The following is a 15,151-nucleotide window of genomic DNA, read 5'->3' on the forward strand; positions in this document are numbered from 1 at the left end:
CTATTGTTATCAATTTTATGTATGTTTTTTGTATTTCTTAATTTATTTTTACATACTCTGGGGAAACCCTGCTCTAGAGTCTAAGCATAGAACTTTTACAAGGAACCACTTCAGATATCCAGTAAGTGGAGCACTGGTCTCACACCTGGTGATGAAATTCATCTCCCACCTAATAATGTAGCAAAATGTAAAGTTTTAAATGTTGGAATGAAAAAGATCGTGAACTGTGCATTATATTGATGGAATTCGCTGAAAGAAACTGATAAATGCCTAGAAATTTGGTAGTGGTGGACATGGCACCCCCTCATAACTCTAGTCTTCATTTAGTTTAATTTATTATTGTCACGAAAATTATGTTTTCTGGTAAATATGGTTTATATACTCCATTATTTATATTATGAGGTTTGGCAAAATGAGCAATGCGAAAAAGTATGTTGAGTATAAAGTATATCAAATCCATGTTTTTATCAGATTTAAAACAAAACTTGAAACAACTACTCCAGAGACTTTTGAGGTTGTAAACAATCATGTTCCATCAAGTTCTGTCATTTAGCTGTCCTTAGGAAAGGAAAGTTAGTAAATGAGTATTTAGGCTTGTGTGCTGGTTTACACTCATGATACAGTGTAATGGAATAATTACAGCACAAAGAGAAAGCAAATAAACAGCAAGTTTGATCATTTCAATATTTCATCACTGTCACAGAGACATCTTCAGAAATGCAATGTTAAAATTGTAATAACACATACAAAACACACAAGCCGGGACTGATGGAATATGATGATTATTGTCTTTGACTGTAAAGAAGTTGCATATCTAGAATTTGTACCCGCAGGCCAGACTGCGATAGGTGTTTGAGAGATGATGTCTGCCTAGAAATGAGCAGAAAAGTGGTGTGTGTGTGTGCGCACACACAAATTGTTTTCACCTCCACCACTGTGAATGCCCCTAGTACGTTTGTTCAGTACGATTGTATCTATGTATGCACTTTGCAGATCCAGCTCTGTTACTTTTGTTCCGTGAGGTTAAATTTCCATCCCAAGGACAGAGTGAGTTGATTTTTGTCTGTCCAGATTGAGTTGAGATTGCTTAGCACTATTTGTGAAAGAAAACTACCAGTGGTATTCATCAGCAACACAGGAATGGTAGATTCAGTATATAAAGGGGGGGGGGACATCAAAACATCAACAATCTTTAAGTTAAGCCTGCACATTATTTTTCAGCCAGTCCAGGAACTTTTCGAGTTGCATCTGATATATCAGGCTGATTTTAATAATAGTGATAAAAGTTTCTTGGTTATCATGCTAGTATTACAATAGCCTTATCTGCACTGACATAATTAATCTTTTTTAAAAAAAAAGTGAGAAAATTTTGAAAACTATCCTAAATTTTGAAGCCAGTTTTATTTTGACTTGCATTTAAATTTTAGTTCAATAAAATTCATATTTTCTTTTATAATTTGTGTGTAAGTGAGAGAGAGAGAGAGAGAGAGAGAGAGAGAGAGAGAGATGACAAGGGGGAGACAATATTGAAGTCTGTTTTTCAATATGGTTAAAATAGTAATAGTAAATGATGTAAAGCAATGTATAAATATGAATATTATATAAGAAATTGCACAATTCAAGTAAAGGGTTACAAACCTTGTAGCTGTAAAAAGCTGTTTTTTTATAATGCCATTTTATGCCTCTGTAGCCACAATGAAGATCCTATGGTACCATTAGAATTTCCTATCACTCCACGCAAGACGAAAGAGGAAGATATTTATGAAGATCTCTGCTATGTTACACTAAGGATTCATGAGGTATATTTTGGAAGAAAGAGCTTGAGCACGCATCTTTATGATAATATTAAGCTGCAAGAATGCTTCTCTAGCATGCTATTGCATTGCTTATATGTAATATTTATTGCTTATATGCTTATATGGCATATGTAGCAAGTGAGAGAAATTAGAGATACAATAAAAAAAAAAAATTTCATCAATCAAGATAGCATAATCCATATTTTTTTTTTCCTGCATTATGCATGATAATCATTAAGTGTTGTAATACAAAGATTACTTACATCTTGAGGGTTTGAAATTTTCATCAGTCTTTAAGGTTGGTTGCCTATGTTTCTTAATCTGTTTTTGCGGAAATGCCATTTTGATATTTTTTATTTATTTTTTGTTTTATTTTATTTTTTTATATGAGTACCTTTGTATTTACTTGCTCGTTCTTTATGTGTTTGATATACACAATAATATTTTTGTTACATACGAACTAATCTACTGTATCAGATAAAATGTACATGTTTGCATGCATTGCTTGCTGCTTTTGATTATTATTATTTTTTTGCATGCTTTTTTTTGCCTATCCAGTGAAGGCGAATATGGTGATTATGATGAGTACTACTCCTCAGTATCACATGAGGATGAGGGTATCTATGAGGATTTATGTGCCTTTCAAAGGAAAGGTGGCTTACAGGTACTGAGTTGACATCACTGCTATGCTTGCTTTGCAAGTTTTTTTTTTAATATAATTATTTGCTATTAAATAAGCTTGCATTATTGATGAATATTATCTATATGTTGTTTATATATGTCATATCCTAATTTTTGATATTTTATTATTGGCATGTATTTTTTTATCATATTCTAAAAATATTACAAAATATAAATATGAACATTTTGTTTGTTAAAATACATTTAGTTTTGCAACTTCATTTAATGGAGTTTTATTTTTCAAGAAGTTATGATTGAACTTTACCTGGCTTTCGTGCTTCATTGTTTCTTGTTGCCGGCTTGGTTTGAATTCCACTGTGAGATGGATATTGTAAATGTCTTTCAGTGGTATATGATTTCATTGTTTGGTGGAAGCCCATCACCCTGCTTACTGCGGCCTAGGTGACTTGAGAAAAGTATTGCTTGGCCTTTAGAATAGGATTCCTGAATTATCTATCCTTATATAATCCTTAATTATCCTCTATGGTACTAATATGCTACAAGTTTACAGCTCTTTGTAGGTAAACTTGTCATTAAAAATAAATAAAATATTGCAAACATTGTGTTTTATATTTAATATGGGAAATGATCTAGTCTCTAATTGTAGATCTAATCTGATATATAAAAAAGGAACAAAAACAAATGTGAAAATATACAGGGATATATTTTTTTTGTATAGTCTTCTGTTTATATGCTATAAATTTTTATTTAATATTTTACTAAACAGAATCTTGCCATTCACTAAAAAAAGTACAGTAGCCCCCCTCCCCTCTTATCCATGGCGGCTATGTTCCAAGACACCCCGTAGATAGTACTGAATCCTATATGTACTATGTTTTTTCCTATACACAAATGATAAAGTTTAATTTATAAATTAGGCACAGTAAGAGATTAACAACAATAACTAGTAATAAAATAGAACAATCATAACAACATACTGTAATAAAAGTTATCTGAACGTGAATGGAATCTTAGCAACCTCAGCATATATTTTTTTTCTTTATTATTTAATTATTATTTTATGAAGTCATTAACTTTCACCTTTTTCACTTAAAAGGAAGCACTTTACGGCTTCTCTTTGGCACATATCTGAATTGCCAGCATCACTACTCTTGCTTTTTGCAGCCATTAAGTAAAATAAGGGTTACTTGAATACAAGCACTGCAATACCACGATAGTCGATCTGATAACTGAAAACTACTCAGAACGGTACACAATTTAAAACTTACGAATTGCCTACTACTAAAAGAAACAGCCATCATCTGGCTTCATTTTGGCAATGTAAAATTACATAGGCAAAGTGGATATTAGAGCCAACATTATTTCAAAGCTGATTATGAACGTTTCAAAACGTTCATAGTTTGTAGAAACTATGAACGTTTTGTAAGTTGACGTGATAATTTACAAAAATACAATCCTTGGCATTCCCTAGTTGTCTTACCTACTTTAAGTCAAGTAGTGCGAGCTAAGGCAACTTGAGGATGCTGAAGATTGTATTCTTGTAAGCTCTAAGGTCAACTAATGAAACTTTCATAGTTTCTACAAACATTTGGCTTTGAAATAATATTGGATCTAATATCCACTTTGCAAATTTAATTATAAATTGTTTACTTCTGGAATTTTCCATTTAATATTTTCAGACCGGGATTTACTGCAGATGGAGAGCCTGCTGATAAGGGGGGTGGGGATATGGTATAGTTAAATACCAAGCAAAATTATGAAAAAAAAAAGGTTTATTGTAGACCACATGTTTATCTTTAGATTAATTTTAGAAATAAAAAAACTAGTGTTGCATTAAGCACAATATGCATATATTCTATTTATACATAGAAAAAAAATATTTGGTATCATTTATTCTTGGGGAGAACCGACCATGGCTTCTGACCTAATATCCAATCCTCACCTTCTCATGGTGCACCCTGTTAGGTATCTACCTGAATACTGAATGAACGAGGATGGGCAGGCAATTTGGGACTTAGCTGAACAAATTGTATTCTTATTGGCCTTTAACCACAATATTAAATGATGGTACAACATGACAGAATTTCATGCTGGCTGGGGCATCGCCCGGTTAAACAAGGCCCCCGTTGTTTTTGCCAAGGAATCAGGGCAAACCACGAAAAGTCAGCTACTGGAACAAATCCTAAAACACACCCCAACTCATAATCACCAGAATTGAAGATTGGTATTATCAACATAAGAAGCCTGAATGGCAAAGAAATGGAGCTAGCCGAGGAATTAGATAAGTATCAGTTCGACATCATAATAGGAGTGACTTAAAAAAAGATCAAAACTGGTGAGATCTTTCTGAGCAATAAATACAAAATGTTATACTCCGGCAATGACAATCAAGGAAAAGAAAGAGTAGCCATAGTATTCAACACTAAATACGAGGCTAATCTTCTTCAATGGCCGGCAGTTTCAAGTAGTGATGTGGGCAAATATCAGAATGTGGAACTGGACAATGAGACTTATTTGTGCCTATGGTCCCACAGAAGGTTCTCCTAAGGTAGAAGTGGAGGAATTTTTTGAGGCATTAGAGAAAGCAACTGACACAGTGAAAATTAAAGTTGGTCCTTGTTGGGAATCTAAATAGCAGAGTAGGAAGTGATTGTCAGACATACAAAAATATATTGGGAAAATTTGGAGAAAAGAGCGAAGCTAATAATAATGGCAAACACTTGTTGGATTTCTGCTCAGAACATGGACTGGTTATTACTAACACCATGTTCCATCATAAAAATGTGCACAAATTCACATGGAGAGAAGAGGCAAGGAATAAGAAAAGTCTCATTGACTATATTATTGTTGATAGTGATGTTTTCTCTCTGGTGCAAGACACTAGAGTGTACAGAGGATTTGAAATTGGAAGTGATCACTATTTAGTCTTGAGTAGGATAAAATTGAATTTCATATTGAAAAGAATAAAATGTAACAAAGTTTTAAAGTGAATAAAAGTTGAGCAGCTCTCAGATGTGAACTGTAGACTAAAATATGCAAACATTATTCAAGAAAAAATGAAAGAGTTGGAGAACAGGAATCAAACCTTGGAGATTCAGTGGCAAGCTCTGAAGAAAACACTGATTGACTCAGCCAGAGAGGCATGTGGCGAGGTTGTTTGCAAGGATAGAAAAAGCAGAACTTCCTCACAGGAAGTTAAAGGGGCAGTGAAAGAAAAGAAGAAAGCATATCAAAAGTTCCTAGCAAATAAGTCATCTTGTGTTCTTAGAGAATACAGAGACAAATGTAAGAAAGCTAAACACTTTGTAAAACTAGCTAAACAAAAGTCATAGGAAGACTTTGGTAAGAACATAGAAAATAAATATCAAGAAGGTGGCAAGGTATTCTGGAGGTTGTTAAAGAAGCTCAGAAATGGAGGAAAGAGTGCTGTAAAAGGAATTAGAAATTATAAAGGTGATACGAAAACTGGAGAAAAAGATAGCCTTGAAGTATGGAGTAATTACTTCAAAAAATTGCTAAATGAAACTAGCAGTGATGACAGAACAGTGATAAAAAATGTTTTACAGTGGCTACACTTCATTGTTCAGAGGATCTGGACAGAAGGATGAATTCCAGAGGATTGGAGTAGAGCTCTCATAGTACCCATATATAGAAATGGAAATAAAACTGATTGTGAGAATTACAGAGGTATTTTTCTACTGAGTGTTTGTGGTAAGATTTATGCCAGTATACTTGAGAATGGTTGAGAAGGATTGTGGAAGAGAAGCTTGGTGAAAAACAAGCTGGATTCAGGGCAAATAGGGACTGTCAGGATCAGATCTTCACTTTACGACAAATAGTTGAGAAGTCATGGGAATATAACAAAGATCTGTATTTAAGTTTTGTCGATCTGGAAAAAGCTTATGAAAAGGTGCCAAGAGAGAAGCTATTCAAAATGCTACAGTTGTATGGTTTGAGTGGATCATTATATCAAGCAATACTTAGTCTTTATTTGAGTTTAAGTCAGCAGTTAGAATTGAAGGAAGAACAGGGAGATGGTTTAATGTTAAATCTGGTGTGAGACAAGGATGTACATTATCCCCTCTGTTATTCATTATCTATGGATTACATCATGAAGAAAAGGTATTATCTGATATCAAAATTGGAGATGTTAATGTCAGTTCCTTGCTTTATCCGGATGATGTTATACTTCTACAAGTCTGCAAGATTCCCTGACTAAATTGAATAACTGTTGTGATAGATATGGTATGAAGGTCAGCAATAACAAGACAAAGATAATGAAAATAGGCATAAGCATTGAAAATATTAGCTGTATTTTGAATGGAGAACCTATAGAACAAGTAAAACATTTCAGCTACTTAGACACGATTTTTAGTGAAGATGGTAAATTAAATATGGAAATAGACAACAGAACCAACAAAGCTGGTATGGTAGGAAGTCAACTGAATAAATTTATATGGAATGAGAGAGAAATTAGTCAAAACACTAATTAGCTGTATAAATTTATGGATTTGAGAGCTGGGTCAGAAGTAAAACAAATAGAATGAGAGAGAGGAAAGATTAGCAAAACAATTTTTTTTCTGCCAGGTTGGCATGAAAAAGATCCAGAGGAAGACAGATATAGGTGAATTGATATGGTATAAAGTGCTTTAGAAGATAGAAATATAAGATCTGACAATGTTGTAGCTTGGACAGGTAACAGATTGATTTGGCAGAGAATTGTAGGTAGGAGGTTGGTAATGATGTAAATTTTTCATGTAGTACTATCATATCCTGTACACCCATTGAGGGTAAATATCAGGAATTTGATGAATCAACAAAGCTGGTATGGTGGGAAGTCAACTGAATAGATTTATATGGAGTAAGAGGGAAATTGGCCAAAGTACTAAATTAGCTGTATACAAGACAGTATTCAAGCCAATTTTAACTTATGGATCTGAGAGCTGGGTCAGAAGTAAAACACTTGACAAATGACTAGAGACTGCAGATATGAGAGTCCTGAGAAAGATTAGGGGCATGAACATGAAAAATGATATGGCATCAATGGCAATATCATATTAAAAACAAGGATATTAGGAAAGAACTTGACATTGTCAGCATCCAGAATGCATTAGCAGAGCTAATCTCGGATGGTATGGTCACTTAAACAGAATGGGTGTGGAAAGATTATCAAAACAAATGTTCTCTGCCAGGTTTGCAGGAAAACGATGACCCAGAGGAAGACCAAGATATAGGTGGATTGATATGGTAAAAAGTGCCTTAGACGATAGAAATATAAGATCTGATAATATTAGTCTTGACAAGTAACAGACTGTTTTTGAGGAAAGTTGTAGATAGGAATTAGTAATGATGTAAATTTTTCATGTAGTACTATCATATCCTGTACGTGGCAGGAATTTGATGATGATGACACTAGTAAAAAGTGTTGATATATATTTCTGTTTCCTTGGTTAGCATTTCTTTTGAAAATTTTCTATAACAGTTCTGTTGCTGCTTGTTTCATGTAACAGTCTTTCAAAGTAATTACTCCAAACATCTAGGATATCTTCAGTTTTCACCTCACCTTTATCATCTTTGATTCCAACAGTGCTCTTTCCTCTATTTCTAAGCTTTTTCAGTAGTTTTTTCAAAAAAAAAAAAAAAAAAAAAAAATGTGTACATATATATATATATATATATACACACACACATTTATAAAATTTTTATTTTATTTTTATTTATTTTATTTATTTTTTTCACGAGAGGTCATACCAGTGAATAGCATGTGATCAAATCATTGTTTCTCTAGCTTACGGTTTGAAATGTAATGCAGCTTGTCTTGTATATTTATGTATGCTCCAGATGATGATATGAAGATTGAAACGTTGAGATAATAAAAAGAGTTATTTTAACACAGTTGTAGAATCCATAATTTCAAAAATGAATGATTTTCTTTCTGTTACTAATCTTCTACTGATTGTTGCTATCGTCAGTTCCTCTGAAGTTGGGTTTGTTCTTCTTTTTGTAGATACTGAGGTTGAGTCTGTTCCAGTAGCTGACCCTTCGCTGATCGCCTTGGTTCCCTGACGAAAACTACACGGGGGGGGGAGGCTTGTTTAACTGGGCAATGATCTAGCTGGCATGAAATCTTATGTTGCACCATCATATTATTTGTGGTTTAAACCAATAGAGAGCACAGTTTGTACTGTCACAAATTGCTAGCCCATCCTTGTTCATTCAGTACTGAGTGAATGCCTACTAATGGGGCACAATATGTGAAGGTGAGGATTGGACATTAAGTCAGAAGCCCCAGTTGGTTTTCCTCATTCCTTATAGGCTAAGGAGCCTTTAAGGATGGAGGTCTCCTCCCAGTTATTTGGTTTTGACCCTTAAGAAACCCTGAACCCCTTCTCTGGAGACAGAAATAGTATGGTGATACTTTTCTAATGATGATCATCCATCATCTAGTGCAGTGCTTCCCAAACTTATGGATGTCAAGTCCCCTTTGGAAAAATTAAAATATTTCATGGCCCCCATCGAAAAAAAAAATTGTAATACAGACATATTATTATAACATCATCATCATCAAATTCCTGACATGTACCCTCCAGGGGTGTACAGGATATGATAGTACTACATGAAAAATTTACATCATTACTAACTTCCTATCTACAATTTTCCTCCAAATCAGTCTGTTACTTGTCAAGACTCCAACATTATCAGATCTTATATTTCTATCATCTAAGGCACTTTGTACCGTATCAATCCACCTATATCTTGGTATGTTGTCTATTTCCATATTTAATTTACCATCTTCACTAAAAATCGTGCCTAAGTACCTGAAATATTTTACTTGTTCCACAGGTTCCCCGTTCACAACACAGTTGACAATTTCAACAATTCTTCCTATTTTCATTGTCCTTGTCTTTTTAATGCTGACTTTCATACCATATCTATTACAACAGTTATTCAATTTAGTCACAGAATCTTGCAAACTTGCAGCAGATTTATTTAGAAGTATAACATCATCCTCATAAAGCAAAGAGCTGACATTAACATCTCCAATTCTGATATCATGTTTAATATCACTTTCCTTCATAATGTGATCCATATAGATAATGAATACCAGAGGGGATAATGTACATCCTTGTCTCACACCAGATTTAACATTAAACAATCTTCCTGTACTTCCTTCAATTCTAACTGCTGACTTACAACTCAAATAAAGACTAAGTATTGCTTGATATAATGCCCCATTGACACTATATAACTGTAGCGTATTGAATAGCTTCTCTCTTGGCACCTTGTCATATGCCTTTTCGAGATCGACAAAACTTAAATACAGATCTTTTGTTATATTCCCATGCTTTCTCAACTATTTGTCGTAAAGTGAAGATCTGATCCTGACAGCCTCTATTTGGCCTGAATCCAGCTTGTTCTTCACCAAGCTTTTCTTCCACAATTCTTCTCAACCATTTCTCAAGTATACTTGCATAGATCTAGCCAGGAACACTCAGTAGGGAAATACCCTCTGTAATTCTCACATTCAGTTTTATTTCCCTTTTTATATATGGGTACTATGAGAGCTCTACTCCAGTCATCAGGAATTCGTCCCTCTGACCAGGCTTTCTGAATGATGCAGTGCAGCCACTGTAACACTTTTATACCACCATACTTCAGCATTTCTGGTCGAATATCATCTATTCCTGCTGCCTTTCCACATTTCAAGCCTTTGATGGCTTTTTTCTACTCCAAGTATGGATATGTATTCCTGACTGTGTGCCTGTTGAGTGTTTTTTACCACTGCTATCACTGCTTGTTTCATTTAGCAATTTTTCGAAGTAGTTACTCCATACTTCAAGGATATCTTTTTCTCCCGTTTTCATGTCACCTTTATCATCTCTAACTCCTTTTACAGCACTCTTTCCTCCATTTCTAAGCTTCTTCAACAACCTCCAGAATATTTTGCCACCTTCTTGATATTTATTTTCTATGTTCTTGCCAAAGTCCTCCCATGACTTTTGTTTAGCTAGTTTTACACAGTGTTTAGCTTTCTTACATTTGTCTCTGTATTTTCTAAGAGCACAAACTGACTTATTTGTGAGGAACTTTTGATATGGTTTCTTCTTTTCCTTCACTGCCTCTTTAACTTCCTGTGTCCACCATGGAGTTCTAATTTTTCTCTCCTTGCAGACAACCTCCCCACATGCCTCTCTAGCTGAATCAATCAGGGTTTTCTTCAAGGCTTGCCACTGAATCTCCAAGATTTGGTTCCTGTTCTCAAACCCTTTTATTTTTTTCTTCAATAATCTTTGTGTATTTTAGTCTACAGTTCACATCTGAGAAATGCTCAACTTTTATTCGCTTCAAAACTTTCTTACATGTTATTCTTTTCAATATGAAATTCAATTTTATCCTGCTTAAGACTAAATAGTGATTGCTTCCAATTTCAAATCCTCTGTACACTCTGGTGTCCTGCACCAGGGAGAAAACATCACTATCAACAATAACATAGTCAATGAGACTTTTCTTATTCCTTGCCTCTTCTCTCCATGTGAATTTATGCACATTTTTATGTTGAAACATACTGTTAGTAATAACCAGTCCATGTCCTGAGCAGAAATCCAACAGATATTTGCCATTATTATTAGCTTTGCTCTTTTCTCCAAATTTTCCCAAAATATTTTTGTATATCTGACAATCATTTCCTGCTCTGCTATTCAGATCCCCAACAAGGGCCAACTTTTCCTTTTTCATTGTGTCAGTTGCTTTTTCTAAAGCATCAAAAAATTCCTCCACTTCTACCTTAGTAAAAGTGAGGAATTTTTGTCTCATTGTCCAATTCCCCATTCTGATATTTGCCCACATCACAACTTGAGACTGCCTGCCATTCAAGAAGATTAGCCTTGTATTTTTGTTGAATACTATGGCTACTCCTTCTTTTCCTTGATTGTCATTTCCTGAGCAATAACATTTTGTATTTATTGCTCAGAAAAATTTGTTTTATATTCAATACAAAATATTCACAGCGATTATTGCAAAAATCAAATGCAAATATTACATTTTTAGTATCTTACATTCACATTTGACATGGTCTTAAAACATTTGACTTCGTCTTTAAAAAATTTTAAACTTGTTTTCATTATTTCACCAACCACCTCAACAAAACTATTGGTTCCCAAGGGGACCGCTGCCCACAGTTTGGGAAGCGCTGATCTTGTGGGTCTCATTGGCATTTCCTCCCACTAGGATGGTATCCTTTTGTAGTGGGCATACTGATTGGGGAGATGAAAAAAAAATTGCCTCTCATTGTTCTGAAAAATGCATAATCCTACCAGAATCAGATTCACTCAGTCTGCCTGTAAAGGTGGAGACTAATACATCATCCTACTGTCATGCATGTCGTGTGCAGAACTTTTGAAATGCCACCATCCTGTAAGATGGTGACACCAGCATTAACTTAATAATGAATGATGATACTTTTTTGATAATGTTTATTTTGACGGGCCACATAATATATAATATATCTTTCATCATTTTCTATTGCTCTCCATCTTTTAATATACAGAATACTTGCAGAGGAATAGTTTCCGGTTTCTTGATATAAGTCAGTTGTTATTGCTTTTCCAAAACCAGGAAAGGATTGAACAGAATCAAATAATTAATTATCAACCCATTGCTCTGATCAGCTGCCTTTAAAAGATATTGAAGAAAATGTTTAATGCCAGATTTCTTGTATTTTGAAAGTAACGACTTTCTCTCCAATATGCAATATGGCTTTTGTAGACATCATCCAACTTTGGACCATTTGCTCTGCCAAGAGATGCATTCCTGAAGTAAGAACATTAGAAAGTTAGAAGTCCTCTATAACCTAGGTCTCATAGGACACCTTCCTGTATTTATTAAAAACTTTTTGTCTGGGCGAACACTACCTCGGCCATACCATCAAGAACTAGGTGTTCTCCCAAGGCTCTGTCTTAAGTGTGACTTTTTTTTTTTTGCTGTCAGAGTTAACTCACTCACTGAACAGCTTCTTCCCACTGTAAGGAATGCCCATTGTGTTGATGATTTCACAATTTACTCTGACTTTCGTAACTGGAGGGTAATCGAAAGACAACTTCAACAAGCAATTAATTCTCACGCTCTCTATGAGCTCTTAGCAATAGGTTCAGGTTTTCAGAAGTTAAAAATGTCTTTGTACGTTTCTGTCAAAAATGCACTCTTCACCTAGATCCTGAATTAAGAATGGGAGAAACTGTTATTCCAGTAGCAACAAAAGCCAAGTCCTTGCGACTCATCTTTGACAGAAAACTTGCATTCCTTGCATTTGTCAATTAACATTTATCACATTTGTCAACTAAGAGAGAAATGCACTCTTGGGCTTCTCACTTTATCCTCTACTGAATGGGATGTGGTTCGATCCTCATTTCTTTGTCTTTATTGTGCACTTATACATTCAAAGCTGTATTAGGAATCTCAAGTCTATGTTCTGCAAGGAAGAATAACTTGCAATAGTTGGATCCCATCCATCATCAGGGTATATGGATAGCTACTGGTGCCTTTTGCACATCACCCACTCATTCTTTATGTTGAAGCAAATGAATTGACTATTATTTAGAGTGAAACATTTACCTGTTTTGCTTCTCATTTATACAGACTCAATGAGTTCTTTACAGACTATCTCTTCTTCTGTATCTAATTCACATCTAGTGCTGTGTAACATACACCTGTTATATAAAATGAAGACTTAATTTTGATGTTCGGTTGTGCTGAATTCTTAGTGACCTTGTAATTAAGGGAAATGAGCTGTAAATGCAGCTGCTAGATCAGCTCATTCTTTTTCCATGTACTTAATCGTGTGGAAAGGCTTATGTGTTCATCACACATGTTGATTGGATTTTCATGGTAGATGCGAATGCAGATTGATAAGAAAATAACTATTTATTAACTTAAACGCTAATATTTTGCTGGTATTATATCTTGCATCTTCAGAGCATACAAAGTTTGTTACAGTCGCGAGGCAACTGCAATCCGGGGTAACAGTGGGATAGTATGAGTAATTGTAGTGTGCAACACAAAGACTAAAGTCCTAATTAGGCACCACCTAAGTTTAAAAAAAAAAAAAGAAGACATTAGATGACTGTCTCTCAAATCTTTGGTAGATTTATACAGCCATACTTGTTGAGGTTTGGAGTATGTTTCAGGGCTTCTGTTGATTCCAGGAACAACCCTTCTGACTTGTAAAAGCTTCTGTGCAGTACTTTTGTTTTCTTCCAAATGATCCTGTGTGTAGGGGTATCCAAAGCATGGTCTGCCAGACCTGACTTGCCATAGCGAAAGTTTTTTTTTTTTTTTGGTAGTTTTGATTTTTTTTTTTTTTTTTTTGAACTTAGATGGTGTCTAATTAGGACTTTATTTAGTCTTTGTGTCGCACACTACATTTACTCATACTAGTCCCACTGTTACACCGGATTGCGGTTATCTCTCGACTGTAACAAACTTTGTTTGTATGCTCTGAAGATGCTGGATATGATACCAGCGAAATATTAGTGTTTAAATTAATAAATAGTTATTTTCTTATCAATCTGTGTTCATATCTATACCGTGAAAATCCAGTCAATATTTTCCATGTACTGTTTGACAGCATCAAATGCAGACTACAGAGTGGCAGTCATCATGGCAGTCTGAAATTAAGCATTGGCAGTCTAGTCAATGTAGAAACAGAAGAGAGGAAGTGGTATTGCTATGTCACAGTCATCTCACAAGTTCTTATTTACTGATAGCTGACGACCCTATGTTCAAAAAATGCAACACCTTTCTTACCATTTGTCATATGCTGGTGGAGTGCCAGCACTTCACATGAGTAAGGAATGAAATTTTTACCTATCTAGCCAAGCCATTTACACTCAGGAAGATGTTATCAAAGAATTAATTTATATTACATGTTGATTATAAATTTTATTTATATGTAAATACTGTATTTGCTTAGCTTAAGTTTAGTCCATACATAGTATTTACTAATTTATCTGACTAATTAATACAGTGTATACTGCTGTAACCTTCACTATGGCACAGCATGATCTTTGCTGTCTTTGAACCAAACTCAACCCAACCCTACCTACCTCACACGACCCTTATATAACTACCAGAGATGGCTTCTTGTTCAATCCTTTTCACTCTATGCTTACAAATCTATAATCCCTCAGTAACTTATACCTCTCAGTTTATATCCTCCTCTCTCCTACTATTCACAAAACTCTGCAGGTTGCTTTGCCTCAATTTATTCTCATATCCCACATTCAACAGACCTAACACTGACTTAGTGAACTTCTCTGGACTATCTCTAATACATCGTCATCCCCTTGAAAGCTTGGCAACTAGATCTGCCCACAGTAGTTCATATACATTCTGACCAAGGTCTTATATGAGGGGACCATAACCTTTTTGCTTTCGCATGTCAGGGGCCTCCTCATCATTGCCATAATCTGTTGTGATATTCTTAGTTTTTAAGAATGTCTACCATCTCTTCCATCTCCTTCAATATCTTCATCCCAACTTTCTACCAAATTTCCAAGACCTTATACCGATAGCTCCACTCACTTGCCCAATTACAGTCTCTTGAGATCCTCCTTTAAGGCCATATCTGTTCTGCTCTTCAAGAACTTGCAGATGATGCAAGTTCTTAACTTTCAGTTTCAGTATTGTAAATTACTTGATATTAAATTACTTGGGAA

General features: G+C 34.8%; 1 protein-coding gene across 1 annotated transcript in view; it reads left to right on the top strand.

Moving 5' to 3' along the window:
• The window catches only part of Vav (Vav guanine nucleotide exchange factor), a 339,372-nt gene that overhangs the window by 111,654 nt on the left and 212,567 nt on the right, over positions 1–15,151 (top strand). The window contains exon 5 of the mRNA XM_090414835.1: positions 1,691–1,799. Within this exon, the coding sequence (XP_090270961.1) occupies positions 1,691–1,799 (109 nt within the window). The remainder of the gene's footprint in view (positions 1–1,690; positions 1,800–15,151) is intronic.

Source organism: Typopeltis vanoorti, chromosome 26, assembly GCF_054136105.1.
Source record: "Typopeltis vanoorti isolate ZY-2024b chromosome 26, IOZ_Tvanoo_1.0, whole genome shotgun sequence".
Taxonomy (NCBI): Eukaryota; Metazoa; Arthropoda; class Arachnida; order Uropygi; family Thelyphonidae; genus Typopeltis; species Typopeltis vanoorti.